The sequence below is a fragment of the Parasteatoda tepidariorum genome, chromosome 6 (assembly GCF_043381705.1).
Source record: "Parasteatoda tepidariorum isolate YZ-2023 chromosome 6, CAS_Ptep_4.0, whole genome shotgun sequence".
Classification (NCBI taxonomy): Eukaryota; Metazoa; Arthropoda; class Arachnida; order Araneae; family Theridiidae; genus Parasteatoda; species Parasteatoda tepidariorum.
Genome location: NC_092209.1, coordinates 88,094,940 through 88,120,162, shown reverse-complemented (window position 1 = coordinate 88,120,162; position 25,223 = coordinate 88,094,940). Strand labels below are relative to the sequence as shown.

Genomic DNA, 25,223 nt, shown 5'->3' with positions numbered 1-25,223 from the left:
TCAGGTGTAACTTATGGAAACAGTTCCAGGCTACGGGATCCATCGAGAGAAAGCTTGGGCAAGGCCAGAGAAGATCGCCATTTGTCCATTATAGCAAGGCGTTACAGAGGGGCTACAGCATCTCAGCTCTCTCATGACTTGTATGCAGCCACAGGAATCCGTGCATCAAGGGAGACTGTTTCCAAACGACTTCAGGAGAGAGGGTTGTTTGCACGAAACCCTGCTGTTTTTATCCCACTCACTTCCACGAACTGGAGAGTTCGCCCAGCCTGGTGCAGAGAGCTTAGAGATTGGAGTTTGAATCAATGGGCAACCATTCTCTTCACTGATGAGTCCTGATTCAGCCTAAACATCAATTCTTGCCATAATTCAGATGGAAAAAAACAGACACCCACTACCTACCCTCCAATGCCTGCGAAATTGACCATTATGGCGGAGCAGGTTTAATGGTCAGGGCAGGCACCCTGTTTTATGGCAGCACATCTCTCCATGTCTTTGAAAGAGGCTCTGTGACTGGTATGAGGTGTAGGGATGAGGTCTCGGAGATCTATGTTTGCTTTTTCAGGGGTGCAGTTGGCCCTGAGTTTATTTTAATGAACGATAACGCGAGGCCACATAGAGCTCTTCTGGTTGACAAATTTTTAGAAAGTGTGGATATTTGCTGGATGGATTGGTACAATTGAAACCCGTGCTATATCACTGCAGTTATATTTGAAAGCTTTTATTTTACCACATCCTGTTTTTAAAAAAACAAAACAAGGGCCTTGTTTGTTTCTTTCTCAATTTCAGTTATTTGGGCAATATAATTAACAACCCAATTTTTTCCTAGAACTTTTCACACTTGCAAAACTATCTATAGCAACATCAAACGATTGTTGCATGTCGCTATATTTAGTATTTCTATGTAATTATTAGGAAAACAATTGTGACTTTAATAGAAAATTCACATTTTCGTGAATAAAATATACACATTTTATATGGTGTTTATCAACGCATAAAATATGGATAGGTCGTAGTACAGCAAAACTTAGATTTGCCAATTTTTATGTTCGTTGCATTTGCTTTGATACTTGATATGCTTCCCTCAAGGGGCACATTTGGCTTTGCGGACTTTCTGTACATTTTCTTTGACAATCATGCAGTCAGATCTACCAGAAGTCTGGTAAGAAAGTTTATCAGATGAGTAGAAATTTATGACAAGTTTTTCCTTGTTTCATCAGAAACTTTGTTACTAAGCTATTTCTTTTGTTTTGGAAGTAAGAATACAGAGTATGCATAGAACAGTACAATACTTTCTTGGAAATACAGGTAATGCACGGTTTGTTTTTGTAATAGCTTTCCCCCAATGCCAAAGGAATATTATAAAGAGAATATCCTTCCTGAATTTCTACTGCTTGCATGAGTGCCTTTTTATTTTTCTTTTGTCTTCGTTTTTTTTCTTCTTTTTTTTTTTCAATTAATTTATTTCTCTGTTANTTTTTTTTTTTTTTTTTTTTTTTTTTTTTTTTTGCAGAATTATATTCTAAAGATACTTTTCTTGTTCATCGGAATGGAAGAAATATTATTAGATTTTTCAGCCACCTAAATCCATGACTTTCCCTGATTTTTTTTTAAAAAATAGTTAAAATCATGATATTTTATGACAAATTTTGTTCAATACTGAAATTCATGGCTTTCCATGTATTCCATGTATTCCAGGTATTTCTTTCCATGTATTTCCAGGTATGCAGATACCCCGTTTGGAGCATGAGATTGAAGATCCTTACTCTTTATATTATTTTAAATACCTTTTAGATGTACTATTTAAACACAGAATTGCAAGCAGCCATTAGTTATTAAAAATAATGCATTTCTAAACTGAATGAAAATAAAAATGATGCCTACATCAAGTGAACACAGTTTCTGTACTTGGTCCATAATTAAAGAACGTAGAGGGGAAACCACAATTGTCACACCATTATTCACCAAAGCAGGAAGTTGGTAGCACAGACTTTTGCCTCCACCTGAACAAGAGACATACATTTCAAGACTTTTAACAAATATGTTTTTAATTTTACATGATCTAAGATTTTATGTGCATAATGATATAGTAATTGTAAAAAAACTTATTTTTAACAATATTCTCTAATGTTGCACTAACAATAGATGTGCCAATATAAATGGCAAATACTTTTTATAATGGCAAATACTTTTAGTGGATGACACTTGATGTTAATACAGTTTTTTTCAAATATTAATTCATTCATTAAATTTAATTAATTAATTCTACTTTAATATGGGAGAAACTTTTTTAATTATTCAATTAAAAGTAACTAAAATAAAATTTTTCATAGTTGACTTAAGTAGGGATTGACTTTAATTTTATTTATTTAAATTTTTTTTTTTAATATTACTTGTTAATAATATGGTGCAAGAATGCTATCTCATGCATATTTAGGTATAGCTAAAAAACCTTTTTTTACTCAAGCAAATATAATACAATCAATCCCACTCTTGTATAATATCTAGTGTGACATCATAACTTGATAATTTCACAATAATTATGAAATAAAACAACGTTTTTATTAAAAAGTAATTTTTATTGATTTGTTTTAATAGAAAATATTTGTCACATTTTCTTAAGCAAAAAAATGTGGTTTTCAAATGGTGGGAAAATGTGGCAAAAATTTGATTTATTAAAAAATTAATTTAAGAGACATATTGAGACAGAATTCAGTCCATTCATTTTTTTCCTACAGACTCATTTAAGCCCTCAGGGCTGAAAAATGGTACCTATGTATCAGTAATCAGAAATATTTTTAGATGTACTCACTACTTAATTCTATAACATTAATAAAATTATGCAAGAATTTATTATTAAATAAAAAAAGGTACCAAATAAAAAAAATATATACTGCACCAAAATCTTTATACTTCACTGGAAAATATTAAAATTAAATTGATTACTCGGCCCCATTGATCTAGTTTTTCGTTAAATTAAAACTGGTAAGCATTTTAAATATTCCTTTTTTTAATATTTATTTACATCAATATAAATAAAATTATATTTTACAATCAAAGGAAATAAAAGAATTATTTGTTTGAAACACTCATCCTTGATGAGTCTAAAAATAGCTTATTGGAAGCGAATGAGATTCCTTTGCTTTTTATTATTATTTCTCGTTTCAATCATCATTGATTTTAGAAATATTGCAAAATTTCACAACTCTTCGTAGCTCATGGGAGGAGGAATTTATTTTAAACAAACTATTACAAAAATTCTTTAAAAAGTACTGTAGTAGTGATGTAGTCTTGGAGTGTGACTGTAGTCTCGAGTATGAAATCTTAATAGTTACATATAAACCATAGCAGTTGGCATCTCTGTAGTAAAAACAATGGCCAAAACTAGTCTTCATAAGAAGTTATGTTTTCAATAGCATGGTGATGATGGGTTCACATAAAGTTTTAAAGATGGATAAAAGAAGCATTAATCTTGCCATGGTAAAGTTTAAAAAAAAAAAAATTTGAACTTAAATATTTCATTTTGAACTTGTAAGTCATTGATATAGGTTTCAAATAAAATCTAAATACTCCCTGCATTTTTACAATAACAGTATTATCATAATGTAGGTCTCACACATCATATATTTAGATTTCGCAGCCCATTATTAAAGATTGGTGGTGTATTTCGTGATAAGACTTAAATTTGTTAAATATGTTAAAAAAATAAAAAACTATCTTTTCAAATCAAAACAATCGATTATTGCTTCTCAGATTAAAGTTTGTTTACCTGTAGGCATGAGAACGAAGCAATCTTCCTTTAATAAAGCTGCATTGATAGTTTCCAGTTGATTATGACGAAAAACTTTCAATCCAAAAATATTATGAAATATATTAATAACATCTTTTGAAAATAAAAAGTTAAAACCCTTAAACTCTGGAGAAGCGCCGTCATCTCTTTGATTTCCATAGAACTTTCCAGCAATAACTAAAATATGAATAAAAACAAGATAAGAACAAAGAATGGAGGAAATTTTAAACCAGTATAGTAGGTTCTATATTTGTGAATAAATAAAGAACAATTTCGAAAGTAAGCATGTGCAGAAATTGATTCAGGTTTAATTTTTTGGAGTCCTCTTTTTGCATAAATTTTTTTTTTGTAAACCTGTATCAATACTACTTCGAAAAAATACTACACCAATCACCGAATCTTCTTCAAGTAATATTTTTGATCGCTCAATATATTTGCAATTTACAGTGCAGGTTCTAGCTATCAAAATTTTCAGGTATTTAAAAATTCTTAATTTTCAGTCAAATCAAACAAGCTTTAAACACCAAATTAAAAAGATTAATGAAACAACTTGAGATTTGATAAGTTCACTTCTAAAGAGCATTTAAAGACAATCAAATAAAAAAAAACTGTGTGAAATTATTTTAAGTGTGTTTTCAATGTTTTTCCATTTTTTTTGGAAAATTGACATTTGTCAGGAACTTTTTTTTACTGAGGGTGGTTACAATTGCTTTAGCTGAGTTAGAATGTCACCAAAAAAAAAAAATACTAATGAAGAATGAATGAATACCTAGCCTTACTTTCTAAGTATAGTAATAACCTCTGCTCTTATCACTCTGTTTTTAGCCACCTGCTAATTCAACAGAAACTGAACTTATACACATTCATCGTTTTTTTTCTCTTTCAACATCATTATTTTTCCTGAATAAGTGTCATATGATCAAAATAAAAATAGAACTTTTAAAATGCTAATATTCCAAAAATGGAAGTTTGTTTTGAATTAATATTTTCATTTTAAAATAAAATGTTAACAGTTACATTATCCAATTAAAAGTTCCTAAATTATTCGATTGTTGGTAAATCAAGTGCAAGAAAAATTAACAAGTTATATTATCTTCCTAAAATTCTTTAAAAAAATGAAATAATTAATGAAACAGAATCAAACTAAAAGCAGAAAATACTGTGCAAATTTTTTTTTAATGTATGCAAAAAAAAAAATTATTCTGACATTAAAATTGTTTATTATACTAAATTCAAATTTAAAATCTGTATTCTAACATTGGAGCATTGACAGGTAAAATATCACCTGCACTAGTTAATTAACATTATTACCCAGGTCACCCCCAAGTATCATTAAGATGAGTCCTAGAACATGAAGGTTCTATCATTTGATCAAAAGCTATTCAGTGTGGTCCATTTTTTTCTTTCTTTTTTTTGCACAATACAAATTATAGAACAGTTAAAAAACAAGACAGTATTTTTGACATTAACAGTGATAATGCTATAATAAATTAACAAAAAATAGCACAAGTGAAAGATATTAATGACAATAAAAAAGTTTAAGACAGATAAAAGGTAAGAAAAATGCTTTAATGAACTTACTTTGATCTTTATTTGAACTTAAGCTTTCATTCTTTAAACTGGTTTCATTTATCAACTCTAAAAAAACAAAAAGAAACACAATGAAATAAATATGGTTTGCAATTGGAGATTATCTCAAATCATATATTGAATAAAGAAATTTTAAAAAAATAATAAATAAAATTTAAAAAAATTTTTTATTAAAAAATGAAGCTCCTTCACATTTACATAAAATAAAATTACTATTAAAAATTTATGTAAAAAAATAAAAAGGTGTTATACAACCTATCAAACTATAGGTATTTTAAATGTGTCTTAAAATGATAAGTCACTCAAATTCCGCACTAACAAAACTGTTCGTCATAATTTTAGTAAAAAATAATCTTTCCCCCCCCGTAACATCAGGTACTGAACTTTCGTTCTTCACCTTGGAATATGCCGGAAGTATTGCTCATTTAACGTTACTCAGTGGGCACCTATGCACCTAAGTCACAGAGGCGAGCAACATTACCCACGCCACAAATACTCGTTCATAGGGTGGGCCACATTCACATAACAGATGACAACACATAGAGATAAACTTCCATGCCTAGAGCGGGATTCGAACCCGCAGCCATTGGCTTCGCAGTCAGGACGCAAACTGCTCGGCCACCTGGCCGGCTAAAAAAATAGGAAAAAGCTAATCTTTTTAATCCTAATACAAGGAAGCTTCTCTGGACTAACGGCTGTACTGAGTGTTAAATTGAAGATTCAGACAAGCAACACATCACTGAATTTATTTAAATATCAAGGAAGCTTTTCACAATTTCTAACTAAAACGAGATAGTAACAATACAGGGTTACCACTCAAATCTGGAAGAAAAAAAATTCCCTGCGAATATTATACACAACATATTAAGAGGAAACACAACTATTGTGCTGCAGTGTGAGCTATATTGGAATAACTATACTAATTTTAATGGAGGGAAAAACTTAGAAGAAAAAATGAACATACTTAAATAATGCTATAGTAAATGAAATAGTTTAAGCATGTCACTGAAAGGTTTTCTATTTTTTTTAAATAAAAAAAAACTATTTTCTTAGAAAATAAAGCAGGTGGATGGATTAAGCCAAGGCTTTAAGAACAAAGGTATTTTTTTTAAAAACAATTCACAGGAAATTTCTATCTTCAAACGATTTACTGCCTAACAATAATACAATGTAGTTTCCATTATAAGTAGGAACTTCCTGGCTCACATTTAAAATATTTTTTCAAAAGTTAAATTAACGCTGTTGATAGAGTGGGATAAAAAAACGTTGAATAAATATTAAAACATTTACGACTATTACAGGGTTCCCCCTCAATTTCAAAATAAATAAATAATAATAATAAAAAATTTCCCCAACTTTTCCAGTTATACTAGGCAAATTTCAACAAAAATTGAGACCAGATTTTCCTCAGAAAACTTTGTTTCATTTATTTGTAATGTGAAAGATTAGATTTTCTGTGTAAAAAGATACTATTAATTGAGGAAGGGANAAAAGTTCACTATATCCAACTTCCTCCCTTTTTTGGTTCACTATATCCACTAAAAATAACATTATACGCGTATAGCAAGGCACGGGACCGAGCATTTCGTTCACTATATCCGAAAGTTCACTATAAGCCGTGTTCACTATAGCGGGGTTTGACTGTAATAATAAAATAAAAATTTCCCCAACTTTTCCAGGTATACTAGGTAAATTTCAACAAAAATTGAGACCAGATTTTCCTCAGAAAACTTTGTTTCATTTATTTGTAATGTGAAAGATTAGATTTTCTGTGTAAAAAGATACTATTAATTGAGGAAGGGAACATTTCAGTTTGACTAAAATGTGAAATTTTTACAATTTGTAATAGACATTACAATTATTTAACTCAAATCTCAATAACTGATTACTACTACTGAGAATTTTAAGACTGTTTATTTTCCAGGTATGATATAGGAATATTCCAGGTTTTTGTAAAAAAGGCAATTTTCCCTGACTATTCCCTGATTTTTGGAGTTAAAATAAAATTCCCTGACAATTCCAGGTTTTCCCTGACCCGTGGGAGCCCTGCTATTAGTTTAGCCATATAATTACGAATAGTTTAATAAGAAATCCCTATGTAAAAGAGCTGGATTAATAATAAATTTTGTCAGTGCAATCCGTTAAAACTGAAAAAGTTATTGAGGTGGGTCATATCATCAAAAATTATACGAGAATGTAATTTTTAAAAATACCCTTTTATTAAAAATTTTAAATGCATAAAGGACTGTAAAAAATTAAAAGTATGTTTCAATTATTAAATAATCAATAAATAATTCAAATCTTGATGATTAAAAAAGAGAAGATTAAGCCCATAATAATTTTTGTGCTAATGCTGACTTTTGCAGAATTCTTCAATCTTCCCAGCTTGAAGGGTAGTTTATATGTAATTTAATCAAACAGTCTTAACGATTAATTAAGTTACCTGAAGAAATACAAAACCATGCTTTTTTCTGAATAAGCATACACATTTTTTTTTCAGAATTCTAATGCACAAAATGTTGGGATTAGATAAAATGTTTAAAATATTTGATGATAAATAGCCATGCTTAAAAGATAGTCTTGCCTCTTCACAACAGATTAAATAATTTCATATTAAGTATGCATAACCTGAATTATTAACAAAGCATTATTTCCCCTTACACAACAGTCGGGCAAAATGAATCATAAAAGTGATCTAAATCAATCAAATCAGTTCGTTCTCATAAGTTCAAATCAGGCATTTGAAACACTCATTCAAATTGCTATATCAATACCAAAAATAAAGATTACATTGAAGAAATTTTCAAATAAAAAAACCTTTATTACATAAATATATTGATAATTAAAGTACAGAGCCAAAAGTAGTTGCAATGATAGCCTCCCAAAGTCAAAAGTAGTAGCCTTAATAGTTTTCCCAGCAATAAATAAAAGTACTAAATATCCGATTTGTACTAAATATTTTACTTAGTTTCGCTTTGTACTAAATATTTTACTTAGTGTATCATTGAAACATATATATTTCATTTGTTTATGAAATTAAATATTTTATTTGGTGTATTATTACTGATTTATTATTTAGTTATTTGTCAGTATCTACGTTCTTTTTATTTAGTTACCTGTATCCACACTGTATTTTTTTAAGAATGCATCACTAGATTTAACTCTTTAATTCGGAATCAATATATGTTTTTTTCAAATATCCCCCTATTAATAAAATTAGTCGCCAGATTCCTAAAAATAGTCACTTAAAAAAAAAATTAATAGCTTTAGAAGCAAATGGCCATATCCGTTGCCAATGGACGCCCATGTACTAGAAGCAGTAACTTGTGAAGTAACGTTTAAACAGAACAACAGTCTTACAACAGAAAAAAAGTACTTTAAACATTCAAATAACTATTTACGCTGCAATTCCTTTTATACACAAATATAAGTTAAAATCAAACTAAAGTCAGTACTAACCAGTTCTTTTTATCAATGAAGCCAATATATCATAATTTAGACAAATATTGAAGTTGAAGAAGAAACAAAGGATATTTAATTATTCATTTTTTCCAAAAATGGCCTTACCTGCTGAAAATTGATCATTGATATCAAAAATGCTTTGATCAGCCAGAATATCTTGAGTTTCAATATTTTCAATTTTTATGGATACATTGTCTATACTGTTATGATTATTAGATACAGAAGGACGATACTTTGCTTCACTTTTTACAGCCCATTGATTTGATGGGCTGTTCATGGAAGTTCTAAAAGAGGAAGGTGACAGATCAAAATGAAAAGCAGATTTAACATCTCCACAACTACGTGGATCTTTTGGGTTTTCGATATAATTCGATGCATGAGGGAGAGGGGTAGAGGAGTTTTGGAGAACAGAATCCTTGCACGGCTCAATTGAATCTCGCTCACATTTGATATTACGAACTGGGGGTGACACACTGGAATGACTCCAATTGTGAGTAGTTTCAAAGTCTAAATTTGAAAATTCCTTTGACTTTGAAGTATTTGAACGAAACAAAGAACATGGCTTCACTTTCTTTGGTGACCCAGGTTCTTGCTTTATTTTGCTTAGTGTCATAGATTCTTTTGAAGATTCTTGAGATGTTGATAATTGTTCAGTCAAAAGTGATTGTTTTAAAACTTTCTTCCTATCAAAATAAAAAATGCATTGAATAGTAAATGTGCATTAAAGACTTTATAAAATATTTTCATAAAGTCATCACTTTAATGATAAAAAGTTCAAATAGAAAAAGCAATATGAATTAGAAATTTGCAAAAAAGACTTTATAAAATATTTTCATAAAAGTCATCACTTTAATTATGAAAAGTTCAAATAAAAAATGCAATGAATTATAAATGTGCATCGAGGGATGATAGTGAGACCAATTCAAAAATCCCGAAAATTTCTTGAGTAAAATTATTAATGATACATTTTAAAAAATTAATGTCTTTATATCAGGCCTGTAGCCAGGGGGGGGGGGACCATCGGGACAAATCCCCCCGAAATTCTGGGATTCAAACTTTTTAGTCCTTCTTTGTAAAAAGTAAGTTTCTCAGTAAAAAGAAAAACAAAAACCTTTTCCCAGTACACCATCTTCGCTAGTGCATAATCTTCACTTGACCTTGTGGCTCATCTTTCCTTCGGTTAGACTCCTCCCCCAAAATCAATTGTTTTACAGCATATTAATTTATGCAATTTCAAAATCTACGCAGATTTCATTGACATAGAAAACCTCATGGGAGAAATGGAAGTATGGGCAACAAAGTGGAACCTGCTTGAACCCCTTAGTAGACCAGATACGGCACTTTCAGCAATGGAAGAATGTGACAGTATCTTTTTCCTAAACATTTATTGCTTGTTATCAATATTGACTATGTTGCCAATCACCACAGCAACTGAAGAAAGAACTTTTTCTACTCTTAAACGCGTAAAAACAGCAACAAGAAATGCTACTAAAGAAGAAAGGCTAACAGGGCCAACTTTATTAAGCATATTTCGGGATATTCTGGTTTGTCCTAAAAAAGTAATAAAAATTTCTTTTTCATATCCCCGTCGCATGTCTTTGTAAACTTTGTTTACAAATTGATTATAACTATTATGTAATATTAATTGAAAAATAATTACTATGTAATATTTTTTTATTATTAGTTTAACTTTTGCAAACTGAATAAACAATATTTGTTACATTGTTTTCCCCCTACTTTGCATGTCTGTAACCGTCCTTGCTTCTTACCACATCCCCCCTCGAAAAAAAAATATCCTGGCTATGGCCTTGCTTCATATATTTAAATCAATGAAATTTTCAAAACATGAAATTCTAGATAAATTATATGTAGTTAAATGAATAATTATGTATAAGTTAACTTTTATCTCTAATCACATTTATTAATACTACCAGAAAAAATCTTTACAAATGAAAAATATGTCAAGTATAAATTCTAGTTCTAATATTTCTAAATAAAATATACAAGAATTTTTATACATAAATGTAATTGATGATTTCTTGAAACTTCTGGACCTTGGATTTCCAGAAACTTCCAAATCGCAATTAGCAAAAAATCCGGAAATCCATATTTTTTCAGGAGCACAATCATTTCTGTGAATCAAAGTCTTTATAAAAATATTTTCATAAAGTTATCACTTTAATTATAAAAAGTTCAAACTGCGTTGAGTTTTGTAGGAAGAAAAAAAAAACTGTTTGAGAAATGATAATACAGAATGATTGGCAGGTACAACAGAATAAAGCAAGCATTAAGTATACTAACCTCATATTCAATAAATAGCTAAGTTTTTCATGCTTTCCAAAACAACCTTTGTTTGTCTCTAGAAAATCACATATTTCAGTCATAATTTTCATGTTCATATTTTGAAGTGAGTTCAAAACTGATGGCATGCTTGCTTCATTAATATCCTTAAAGAATGTTTAAAAATATATTTCCAAAATAATCCACAAAATAGTTAAAACTATACAAAATTGATTTTTAAATAAAGAAAATATTGATCAAATGCAAAAATATAAATCAATATGTTTTACTTAATAATGCACTGAATGCATTTAAAAATTGGTAACCTTCAATAGCACCAGATGCTTAGTTCATTACTGAAAAAAGGTAAACTTTATCTTCAGATTTCAGCATAATACAGTGCAGAACCTCTTATCCGGAAATCAGAAAACCGGAATGAAATTCGGAACCAGAAATTAATTTTCTTCCATTAAAATTTTTTTGATTTTAATAGTAATATTTAAGTTTAATTTTATGAATTGACTTAACATATAGGTAATTAAAGTGTAACTAATAATAAATACAAATAAATTGGTGCAAAAGTCTGAAAAAAGTTTCTTCTGACAACACGATAAAAAATTTTATATATACTCACATACATCACACATTTAAAACTTATTTTAAATACACAATTACTTTTTATTTATATTTTAATCTTAAAAATAATTTAAGGAATTTTTTTTGCATAGAAAGCAAATCAAAGGCACTGACTAATCAATGGCCATACAGTTAAGTTTAGCCAGCAAGGTGACTCTCCAGTTTCCAAATGAAGTTAGTTTTTCTCCCATAGGTTCATTTTTCAGGATAGACTACATATGTCAATAGAATAGCTTTTTTAACAAAGAATAAAAAAGAAATACCTAGTATTTTAGAAAACCCTAAAAAAAACACTTATTGGTGGGTTTTACTGGGTTTTTCAGAGTGGGTTTTACCCAGTAAAGTCCACCCGCGTTTCACTGGGTAGGTGGGTTTTTTTTTGTTAATTCTTTTTCGACACCGAAAATATCTGCTTTTTCTTATATTACTTAGCACTTACTTATAAGGTGAATTAAGCAGAAAAGGAACATACACATAAAATCAGAGAAAAGTGATTGGCCCTATTTAAGTTTTCATTCAATGCATTCATTATATTGACTTAAATATGTAAAAATTACAGAACTGGGAAATTAAATAAGTGCATAAAAAAATCAGATTATTGGTATATCTAACTTAAAAATTAAATCTTTAATAAAAATTATTAATTGGGTTCAATATTTCATAAATCAAACAATTAAAAAAAATGTATAATTTTAGGGAAAAATGCTATTTTAAAATTTTTTTCCAAAAGTAAATTAGTATGCAGTTTCTCCTCGTAATTAATCATTTTGATAATTGTGTGATCATATAATTCTTAATATCGAGCATGGAAATCTGCATTTTTTACGAAATTTGATAGCATGAAAAATTAATGGACAATTTGAGGATTAGAGTTACGAGTGTCTCAGACATTTCCTTGACTTTAACGTCCAATCTCATATTCTCTGATTTGTTCCGAAATTCCTGGTGCACTTGAACCTTGTATAAGTCTACTAATTAAAAATTAACTTCAATACAATAACTCAGATTTTTCTGTATAAAGAATTTAATTTCATCAAATGTTTTAAAAATTAAATTTAACAAAAGTAATCAGTTAACAGAGTACTGCTATATATATTTAAATTTTATAACAGTCGTTGAACAGCTAACCCAACTTTGAGTTCAACTCCATAGCCTTGCAATATTGAACCAATCCAGAAGACAAGGAAACTCCTGGATCAGTACCCCCAGAGGTATGATTTGTTATGGGAACATTGAGGACTTTGTAACTTGACAGATTTAGTGTGCATCATTCCCTATTTACTACACGGGGAGTCTATGGCCTGGCCGACGGGGATCGAACTCATGACCTCTATTTCGTCCTTAACATTTTTAAAAATAAATTTTACTTAAAAAGGATAGTTCAACTCACTGAAAGATTATTTTCTTGAAGAAGAGATGATTGTTCAAAGCTTCTTATTTCCTTCATGTTGTCACATAATGGAACCTATTATGAAACAGACACTAAACACTGGTGTTTAAAATTAAGAAAATTTGCATTATTTGTTGAATCTACTGAAAACAACTGAACAAGGAGTTAAACTACTGCTTTGAAACAAAGATGTAAATCTTGTGTCAAATATGTAAGTGTATACATCAGTGGGCAAAGGAATAGACTTGATAATTTAAAAGTAGATGAAGGTGCCCGTGTTGCAATTTGGCAGCTTCGATGCAATCCACTCACTTGAGATTATTATGTCAATGCCTCTCTACTCTGACAATATTCTAGATTATGAAATTATAAACAATAAAAAAAGTTTGTAGCACAAATTAGCTTACGTTTTTACTTGAAAGAAATAAGTTAAAAAGAGTGTGCGTAGGCAAACCTCTCAAAAACAATAAGCACCTTTTAAGTAATTTTTTAAGAACTTATGCAGCAGAGTTGCACATGAGAGTGCAACAATCTCACCGAACCCAGCTCAGTGTATATGCACATACGGACTCACAATTATTTACCCTATCAACTTTATATGTAAATATATGTAAAATGATTGGTGCTTTCATGCTCTGTATGGACAGACGGTACGCCAAAATAGATTGAATGAATTCTGAAAACATTGAATAGAACAATGGGAAAAGCCCGCTTTTGCATAATACATGGCGAAAATGAAATACTTTTTAAAAACATCCAATGAAAAAAGCAGCTTTAAAGGCTTTTAAAAAACTAATACCGAAAATAAGCACCTTTAAACATTTTTTAAAAATGCTACGCACCATGTTAAAGGAAGAAATTAAATAAACTTTGAACAAAGACACTCCTGCTCAACGGTAATTCCCTCGTACCTCTATTCAAAGACTTCATACTTACTAGATAAAATGAATTTGATACAAAGTAATATATTAATTTGATATAAAATGAATTTGATATAAAGTAATATATTAATTTGATATAATAAGGGTATCTGCTACATTTTAGATTTTCAAATTCATGACATTTCATGATTAATTCGAAGAATTTTTCATGACTTAACAAAGTTACCATTTTCTCTGACAAAAAACACAACAATATATTTAAAAAAGCATTGTAATGTTATTAATTGAAACGATAGGTATAACCAAAACTGTTATACTCTGCATCTTCATAGTTAAAGATTTTAAATTTTAAAAACAGAGTTAAGAAAGAGTTGAAGCAATAAAATAGCTGGGAAAAAAATACAAAAGCAAAATTTATTTTTTTTGCAGAATTATATTCTAAAGATACTTTTCTTGTTCATCGGAAAGGAAAGATATACCCCTGATTTTTCTGTTCTCATTTCAGAATATAAAAAATACTTCAGCTACAATTTTAAATTGAGAAAATAAAAAATAATAATAAAAATTATGAAATTACAGAAGTTTAAAAGATAATTCGTTCTAGAAATGTTTTTTTTTCTTCATTTTTTGAAAGAACAATAAAGGGAGGTAAATTCCATTTTAAAAATTAGATTTTTCGACAACCTAAATCCATGACTTTCCACGATTTTTTTTAAAAAAAATATTTAAAATCATGACTAATTTTGTTCAATACCGAAATTCATGACTTTCCATGATTTTTCATGACTTTCCAGATGCGCAGATACCCTGTATAAAAAAATAAAAAAAATAGTTAACACTAAATAAACTCACTGTGAAAAACTAAATAAGCAACGAAAAAAACTTACTTCATTCGATCGATATGCTTCCTTGGATTCCTTCAATTCCATTGTATTGAATTCGTCTAAAATTGAGTAATAAAACAAGAATAGAATAAGTATTTACAAAAAGAGTTGATGATTTGTAACCGACAAGAAATATTCACAATTTTGATTAAAGATGTGACAAATACTTTGAAGATAATGATAATTATGTTAGACATTTTTTAAAATATTTTTTTAAATTCAGAAAAATACATATAATTGAGCAAAACAGCATAGCAGCTATTTCTCCAAATACTATGCTGTTCAATTATTGCAAATGATGTGCTTTATTTGTGCTGATTTCATCGTAAATACGTGATTTTTTATTGTTTTTTTCAGCAGTTATTACTATGCGTCTCTACGTAAATGAAAAAGTTCTGATTATTTTTAATACGCTATTACGACACCTAATTCGAATCACGCAACACTTTTATAAAATAAATTTAGCACTTTTTGAAGTGCTCGTTAATGTCGATTATAAGAGGTTTTTTGAATATTTTTTGGCAGCTATTGCTACACTTTTCCATGTGATTTGAATGTTCTGATATGTTAACGCAATAATAAATTTGATTTTGTTTCAATTTCTTTTTTGAAACTTAAAAAATGCTTTAAAATTGAAGCATATTTCCAACTAAATGTTGAATCTTATTTTGAGCTGTAAGGGTTTTGTTTTAATTAAGTACTTCAAATCTTATAAACTTTCTTTAAATTACAGTAGTTAGCTTGCAAACATTAACTCGCAAGAATATTAAATTTTAAAAAAAAATAATAATTATAAGAACATTCAAGTTTTTTGTTAGAATTTATGTTAAATTTAATTTTGTATTATGTAATCTGATTAAAAAAAACTTGACGTTTTCCATTGTTTCTATTTATATCAATTAATCTTATTTTTTTCTGATAATTAACTGCTTTTTTTAAAATAATCATCTCTGCAGTCTTTAATTCTAAACATTTAAACATTAACAACTAATTTAACTAAGAAAAAGAATTTAGTGCCTAGAACAATGATGTTACATAACAACGATGTTTATATAACCTATAATTGTTGTCAACATGTCCGTCTAAATACATGGGCATGCAGCCCTTTACTGATCAAATCTGCTGTGCACGTGGCCCTTTACTCAAGAAGTTATGCACCTCTATTTAACAAACTCGCAAGAATATTAAACTATTTTATTTAACCATATTTATTATTTTATTTTAACCATATTAAATTAACACAAGTAGACTGCAAAGCAAAATATTGGAAATTTTTAAATAGATTCTAAACAGAACTTGGGTTTTTTCATTTAGTGCTCAAAGTTTTACTGTGCAAATATTTTTATTTATTGAATAGTGTTGTATAAGCTTAAAAATAGAAATAAATCTAAAAGATTAATATAAAATCCATATAACAAAATTAAAATTAGTTTAAATAACGCATTATCACTAATACATATTTGAATCTTATTTATAGTTAAATACATAACGTTTCTCAATTTTTAACTCAAGCATTACAAAGTATAAATGCAAGAGTAATATGAAAGGAACAAGTTTATTAATCTTTTAGTTTTCACACACGTTTATTTACCATATTTATTAAGCATATATATGACCTATTATAAATTTATAATCATTAAATATTTATAATCAGTAAAAACTAAAATTTCATCTGACTTTTAACCTTAATAAAATAAAACTTAAAAAATTTTGTCTAATGGTCTTCCATGTTTTTATTATAAGATAAATAGAAAGTGAAATTAAAATTATGTATAATTACTAGGAGTATCAGTTACTTGTCCCATTTTTTCAAATATTTAACCTTAGGAAAAAGGCTGCATTTTTAGATAAATAATTTTAACTTTATATTTTTAAATTCCAAAATAAATTAATCTATAAAATTATGAAAAAAGTAAACATAAAAAGTTTCAGCTTACTTTTTAAAAACCAGAAAATAAAACTGTTTAATTTGTTAATGTATCACATAGTAAAAAAGATTATTTCGTTTCTTTCCAATTTTTTTAAACGTTTAAAAGAAACAGAATAAATTATATTCAAATAAAATCTTAAAAATAATATTTAAAATGAGTATCTATTTTTTAATGATAATAAGCTTTTTCCAAATAGTTAAAAATTGTCAGCAGATGTTAAGAGTTAACTTTAAGGTCCAATTTTTTATTATTATTATTATCATACACTAGATTCAAAGTGTCCACATTTCTCTCTTAGATGGCGATACACTTTTACGAGTTTTGTAGCTTTATCTATTCCTAATATATTACATAGTTTACTCGACACCACACCGAAGTGTAAAGGAAAAAAAGAATTGACAGAAATTTTGTGGAAGCTTGGAATTTTTTTCCACTTTTTTTTGCCATAATTAATTAGGAAAAAAAAAAACTATCTATATATAATGAAGTTAATTTTAAGTTCTAACCTTAGATTAAAATTTTAGTTAAAGCAAGAAAAAAGAGCAATTATACTAAAGAGTCATAAAATTTCAGCTTCTCCTTATATCTATAAAAATTTGTTTACTGTTTAAATTTGTTTGTTTATTGTAATGCATATATAACAATGCAACTGCATTTTTAAAATTTATGCCTTCTTATTAAATTATTTCAAGTCAAACGTGTGTAAATATTTTTAAAAATATTTCCTTGAAAAAACCTGTTATAACAGATAAAAAAAAATGTTTCAACTTCCTTTATAATTTATGAAAAACCTGTTTATTAATCATATAAAGCATGCAACTGCGTTTGAAAAATTGATCCTTACAGAATATATTATTTAAATTTCTATCTGATTTAATTTCATTAAAATATTACTTTTTGAAAAAACTCTCCTAAAGTTTTCAACAGTAATATAAAATTATAGATTCAGGTTTCTTCAACTTTACAAATATTAAAAACTCAATTATATAAAGCACGCAACTCTATTTGACAAACTTATGCTACACAATAAATTAACTAAAATTAAATGTACATCAATAAGTTTTAATAAAGAGATTTTTTTTTAATAAACCCCACTTAGCGTCCAAAGTGGGTACTTTCAAGGTGGGCCTACCCATTAAGAGCCGGGCGGATTTTTTCAAAGTGGGCCCACTTGCCGAACCCTGAGTAAAAGTCAAATGTTTTGTAAGAAGATTTCACTGATTTAATGATTTTTAAACCTCAGAGTGATTTTGAAGTAGAGCATGGAAAACATTTTATTTTATACAATCTTAGAATAAATACCTACAACTCTTCATAGAAAATCAAAAAAGCATGTTTTTTTACTTTAATCAGGTATAACAAAAAGCTTACACAGTAAATAATAATTTCGTTCCAATTATTTATAGAAAAATGAGGGTTATTCATCATTTCACAAATGGCCATTAAACAGCATAATAAACTTACTGTCATTTATACTTTCATCATCACTAACAATTTTCTGCACACTTTTTCCTTTAGAAGACACAGGTAGAACATCGTTCTCATCATCAGTAAATAACAACTCATCATCAGACATGAATATTTCAATGGAATCTGAATTTGTAGAAGTTTTAGTTATACCTAAAAATGAAATTACAATGGTAAATAAGTATTTATTTCATATTTAATTCAGAAATATGTCGTATTTTAGGACTAAATTCCAGTCATTCCTAAAAGTAAAGTAGAGTAATAAAAAAATACTTTTACTAAGATATAAAAAAAAGTTAATTTTAAAAGTCACTTCACCATATAGATTAAACACTTTAAAGCAATAAGAACATAAATAATAATTTATTAGAACATTTTCCTGGCACCAAATTTAAATTTTAGTATTTTTACTAAAATGAATGCAATAATTGACATCATTAAATCTAAACGAATCCAAACATTTCCTGTTTTGCTTTCAACAGAAAAAAAAAATTGTTAGCATAAGATTGCAAAACCAAAAACTATCAAATATTTTCTATCTTAATTCATTTTAGGCCAAGCATAGAAATTTTATAAAATGTGGTTATATTTTCATTGAAATATGTTTACACCATCTTCATTAATACACAAAAAAAAAATTATTCTTGTTTGAAAAATTATACTTTATATAAGATATAAAATGCTGCATATAGGCACCAAATTAATTATTTTATGCAATTTGTTTTATTATTTTTTTACTTACTAACTTGAAACTTTAATCCATCATAAAAACATATAAATCTCAAAAGGATTAATTATACATTTTCAAAAAATTTTGTTTGTTAATAACCATTTTAAGTAAAAAAATTTGAATAGTTTAAAAATTTCTTAATAGAAAGTGTTTATTCTAATTGAATTACTTATAATTTATTTATGTCTTCAGAGCCCTTGAAAAAGCTTAAAAATAAAATTAGCAAAAAATATACGTCACAGTGTTAATAATATTTTTATTGAAATGGTATGTTTGCGCACCTTTGGCCGAAAAATATGTTAAAAGTGGAGGTGGTACGAAGCACAGTTTGGCCAAAGCTCCAGATATCGAAGCTTCAGCCAACTAATGGCCGAAGATGGCTGCTTTGCATTGAGCTCACAGTAGCAAATTTAGTATTGAACATACAATTAATGTACATATCACTTATCTACACCTGTTTTAATATTATTAGTTTCATACAACATATTCAGCTTACTGTGCATGAGCAAATGAAATAAGGTTAATTATTCTTTTATATAATAGGATGATAACGTAGAAAACATTTTACAGTAGGTCAATTATTAACCTAGAAAACATTCCCTCGTATGACAAAATTTAAGTTATTGACTGAATTATTTTAACTCTAAAATAAATATTTAGAATTTAAAGTGGTATCTAAGGCAGATGAGCAAGTAATGGGCACCCTCCTCATATTTCGCAAAAAATTAAGCTTTTTATTTAGTTTTTTATATAGCTTTGAAAGTTTTATAATCATGGTAGTAATCTAATAGTTAGTCAGGGTGGGTAGCCAAATTTTTCACCAAAAAATAAGCACCTGTTATGTACTTTTTAAGCACTCAAAAATATTTTTATGCACTACATACATTAACAAAATGCAAAATAATTTCCACAGACTTTACATGATAAAATAACTAGATTTTAACAATGAACTCTTTCATTGATTATATCCATAAAAATATCGAGATTTTTTGGTTCAATTTCAGAGGGTGAAACGGAGCCTGAATCAAGAATATCTTGTAAAATGCAGCAGAATTGCACATTAGAGTTCTAGAATCTCACCTTGCGAGTCACACACAAGGGGACTCGCAAGTATTTCATCAAACATGAAAAATTATTGGTGCTTTTATACGCCATGGACCCATGATATGCCTAAATGGATTGTGGTTGAAAGAATTGTGAAAATGTTGGATAGGACAATGTGAAAACCACGCTTTTGCATAATACGCAGCAAAACTCAAAATGGTAAAGAAAAAAATCTCATTTTCAAAAAGGGATAATTAAGCACTATTTAAAAGCACCCCATGAAAAAAGCACCTCTAAGCACTTTGCTGAGAGGTGCTTAAAAAACACTAAGCACCATGTAGAATATGCTTGTAACTAACGTAACCAGAACACTTTCTTAGTCAAATAGGATGAGGAGAACAAAGATTATTCACTTGTTATTGAAGTTACATACATGGAAAAAATAAAGCAGGATGATTGTCCAGAATAAAAAAATAAAAAACTCACCAACAATCTCTTAAAAAAATTTATGAAATAATCACCTTTATTTGACTCATTAACCTTTGTTGGATTAATTGAAGAATTTACTTCCACGGGTGTTTTGTTTGCAGAAAGTTCGGTAGAACCTATCAATGAAAAAGAAAACTGTCATCAGATAATAAAATTGGATCATTCAAAGAAATATCTTTTTGTAATATAGTGGAAGCTTGGTTTTACAGTGTCCGTTATCCCGCTTCTATTTTCTGCAGGGTTGTGAAAATTGCCTACACCGGGAATGCTAAAATATTCCGGATTTCGCATTACCTTCTTAAAGAAAATCCTGCCGTATACATTCAAAATAATTTTTTCTTCACAAAGCTTGCACAAACTTTCTCTGAATTTTCTTTTTAAGAGAGATTTGTTTATTAGCTGTTTGTAGTTTTTTTTAAACTTAATTTCTATACTATTTAATTGTCCTTTTCTCTGTTAGAGAATGTATTTCCTCCTCAAGTTAAAATCAGAAGGGTGGTGGGATGATCAAAACAAAGGAAGTGTGGTTAAAGGAAGTATGGGAGCTTAAATTGAAAAATTTGTGAGTGTGGAACAAAATTGCAAGTTTGAAGATCTTCAGAAGTCGATGATGCAACCCACATCAAATTACTTTTAAATTCTTTCAATATAATTACATAATAATATAATTAAATTCTTTCAATTCAATACTGAGGCATTAATGTATCATTTAATGCCTGCTCCCGATGATAGTGATGAAAACAATGAAGATGAGCAAAAAACAGCGGAGGATATACCCACAGCTAAACAAGAGTTTGAAAACATAAAAACTCTGAAATATTTGTGGAAGTAAACCATCAAGCAAATCTGCAAACAATAGTAAGCAATGAGAGTGATATTTTTAAAATTATAACTAAAAACAAAAACATTTAAAGATTACATATTTTCCATGGTACTTCCTCTCGCAAACATAAATTTTTGAAAAGCATGCTTAATTTTTTTTATCCCCATTTTACGCTACCCCGCTTCATCATTTTCTAGCTCTAGCCCAACGGAAAACGTACAATCGGGGTTTGCCGTATTAATCAAAAATATTTGTGTTTCTTCACTGAAACAGAAATATTTTTAATTAGTCATGAAAAAAAAAACCTTTCAAAAATAAGTATACAGCTGTGAACATATAGTGTATCAAATTTATTTACAAAAATTACCATTAATTCGATTAATTTCCAATAATAAAATTGATGTAAAATTTTTTTTTTCATGAAAGAGTAAGTAATATTTAATATGTTGACATGCAGCCTTTCAACATTACAGGAAAAAAGTGATTTTTTTTTTTAAATACATACATGATTTGAGAAGAAATTAAAAATCACATTTAAAATAACTTTACAAACATTATTATTGGAAATCATATGAAGTATTTTTCTACACCATAATTGTTTTATTAGAAACCACTAGATTCAGTAACAAAAACTACAAACAAAAATTTGGTAAGCTAGTAAAGAAAACTTTCATATTTTCCAAAAAACTTATTTCATGATTTGAATGATTACTTAAAAAGAAAACAGAAATAACTTTCCAAGTGCACAGATTTGTTAATGATGGTAATCACTGATTCCGAAACAGAAACACAGATACATAATGGAGAATTTGGGGGAAAAAATGTTTCAATTAAAAAGTAAGCATAGAAAAGATGCTTAAAATGAGCACTGTGATGAAAAAAAAATGAAATTTATTGACAAAATTTCAATACATTCGGGTCAATTTCAGCTACTAACTAATAACATCATTTACTAAAATTTGCCTGTTATACAAAACTTCTTAAAACAAAAACTAAAATTAGAAAACTTAATGTATTATTACTACTTCTCAAGAATAATAATAAACATTTGGTATCTTTTCAGCTCCCTTATAAATTTCAAAAATAATCTTGAAAGTTTTGCCTTGCAATTTACAATGATTTGAAAAAAAGACAGGTGTGAGTCATAAAAACTAAAACATAGTAGTTCATAAAAAAATGATTAAAATGATATTTTCAGATATAGTAAGTTGTTTAAGTCTACGCTGACCTCAGGTAGGTGAATAACGAAAATTATAAAATTTCTCTTTTTGAGTTGACCACTTGCTGACTAATTGGACCATTAAAATGTTGCCCAATAGGTGATCAACTTACATAGGTAACACTGTCAGTGTGCAAAGCCAGAATTTTCAACAAAAAATAAGCACTTTTTAAGCACTCAAAAAATATTTTTTTATTACTTTCCAAAAAAAATTATTATTAGGGTCTGTGCAGTAATAAAAAAAATTAAAAAATTCTATCGTTTAAAGTTCTTAATTTATAAACGTAAAATAAATAAAATTCAAAATATTTTCAAAAACTTCACATAAACATGATAAAATAACTAGTTTTTGATCAGTATTTCACAAAAATTGTGAAAATCATGCATTTTTTTCGTAATTTAGAGCAACAATCGATACGGCAAAAAGAAAAAAATCTTTTTAAAATGATAGAAAATTAAGCACTTTTTACAAACCCTGAATAATAAAAGCACCTTTAAGGGCTTTTAAAAAACGTAAATCAAAAATAATTACCTTTAAGCACTTTTTAAAACCTGACTGTAATAAAATACATTTAAAAAGGGAAAAAACTGAGAGCAAATTATTTTACTTTTTCTTGAAAGAGGTATTTCAAAATCATCTATGTCACTAAGAAAAATATCATCTTGGAAAAATGAGTTGTGGAAGTTTTCATCCTTTTTAGTCAGAGTTTCTTGTGGTTTAGAGTTGCTCCTAAAATCAACACAAATCAGATATGTGATTGCGGGTAAAAGAAATTATTCGAATTTTTTTTCTTGTACATAGAAATATGAAAGAATCATTTGTATGCACAAAAGCTAGATTTATAAAATTTAAAGAGAGAAAGAAAAAAACATCAATATTTTTTTTCTTATCAAACGAATAAAAATATTGAAAAAAATGACATGTTCTTCCTTTTATGCACATTGCTAGGCGACATCACATCCACACAAAAAATAAATAAATAAAAATTTAAAACTCGTAACATCCATTACAATAACTGAAAATAGATCAAAGAGGAAACCATGTGCATTTACGATGAAATCTCACGAATCGAATGCATCAACAAGGGGTTAATTGAATTACATTTCAAGATTCGAGTGTAATAATAAGCATTGTTGCATTAAAAATATCTAGATTTTTTATAAAATATGCAAAAATTAAGTGATAACTGCCACACAAATTGATTGGAGAAAAAAAAAGGTAGAATAATTGTATCAAATAACAAACACTCTGGTGCTTGGCAATTTGAATTTTCTGTATGATAATGTTGGGATTTTAAAAAATCATGAGAAGATCAACAGCAATAACCACCAAGTAAATAAAATTTTTAAAAATTTAATTGCTTAGTCCTATTTATTACTGAAAACAATAATATAAATTTGCATCATGGTTTCACTTTTTTATCATTAACTGTTTCCTTCAGACAGAAAATAGATTTTACATTTCTCATGTTAATCTAGGGAATTATAAATGTAATAAATATTTTTAAACAATTTTTGTTCATCAATCAGAGTTAAAGAAAAAAATGTATTCCTTTCAATGAATAAAATGAAACAAAAATTATTAAAAAATATTAATTAAGTTACTGAGTAAATAAATAAATTCTGTACACATAATTGCTTGTAATTTATGGTGGAGTAAGTATGACATCTAATAGAGGATCTTTAAAAGCTAAAGTTAAAATTTAGACAAGAGCTTGAAAGCTAATTAGAAAAGAAAAGACAAAATAAACTATTAATATTTCACACATCAATTCTAAATGAAGAAGAAAAATTTAATACACTTACGTAGAAAAAAAATTTGTGATAGTTTGCTTCTTCAGAGAGGCTTTAGAGTTATTATTTTGTAAACTATTATTAGGACAATTATTCTTGGCTGTTGATCGAATAACTTTCCTTTCAATAGACTGTAAAGGAACATCACTTTTGGTAGATGTAGTTCTTTTTCCAAGGCTTAATGTTTTCTTGAATGTAAATTGTTTTCTAAAACATGAATCAAATCACATGGAAAAAAAATTAGTAATTATATAAGCTAGTTAGCCTTGTGCATCCGATAATTCTATAAAAATATTAAAACAATCCCTAATTACTATTTATTTTCTTAGTTTTTTATTCAACTTTGATGAGTAAGTAAGCATAAATTAATAAATATAACTAAAAAAAGGAGTGTCTATTACACCAATCAGTTGGGTCAATAAAATTAATTTCGCTATTGCCTCAAAGCAAATTTTAACTAATCACAGATTGGGCTCTGTTTACATCAACTATTGACAACAACAAACCGTAAAATACAGTTTCAATAAACATGGTGGCCTCGATTGCTGTGGGATCACGCTTTTTAAACCTTTTTCTTAATAAAGAATTGAAAGAGCTCTCTCAATTGATGTTGTTTAAAGGTTAAATGCCACTGCCCAGAAAACCAACAATTGGTATTGAACCAAGCTCTTGCTCATATTAGTTTCAGTAAAGTGGCACTGTTACCAAAAATTGGCAAAATAGTGTTGGAAATAATTTACCAAAGATCGGTGAAATAGCCACTGCCAATTGAAAAACATTTTGCACTTTATTCATTGATTACATTTTTTTTAA

At 28.1% G+C, this 25,223-nt stretch overlaps 1 protein-coding gene across 2 annotated transcripts in view; it reads right to left on the bottom strand.

Moving 5' to 3' along the window:
* The window catches only part of LOC107439561 (ATP-dependent DNA helicase Q1), a 63,761-nt gene that overhangs the window by 36,174 nt on the left and 2,364 nt on the right, over positions 1 to 25,223 (bottom strand). For both annotated transcript variants that reach the window (XM_043053478.2, XM_043053479.2), the window contains exons 2-12: positions 24,423 to 24,617; positions 23,225 to 23,346; positions 20,607 to 20,690; positions 18,309 to 18,464; positions 14,917 to 14,972; positions 13,149 to 13,223; positions 11,144 to 11,289; positions 8,948 to 9,525; positions 5,372 to 5,428; positions 3,770 to 3,967; positions 1,885 to 2,003 (exon numbers count right to left, since the gene is read on the bottom strand). In XM_043053478.2, coding sequence (XP_042909412.1) covers positions 1,885 to 2,003; positions 3,770 to 3,967; positions 5,372 to 5,428; positions 8,948 to 9,525; positions 11,144 to 11,289; positions 13,149 to 13,223; positions 14,917 to 14,972; positions 18,309 to 18,464; positions 20,607 to 20,690; positions 23,225 to 23,346; positions 24,423 to 24,617 — 1,786 coding nt within the window. The remainder of the gene's footprint in view (positions 1 to 1,884; positions 2,004 to 3,769; positions 3,968 to 5,371; positions 5,429 to 8,947; positions 9,526 to 11,143; positions 11,290 to 13,148; positions 13,224 to 14,916; positions 14,973 to 18,308; positions 18,465 to 20,606; positions 20,691 to 23,224; positions 23,347 to 24,422; positions 24,618 to 25,223) is intronic.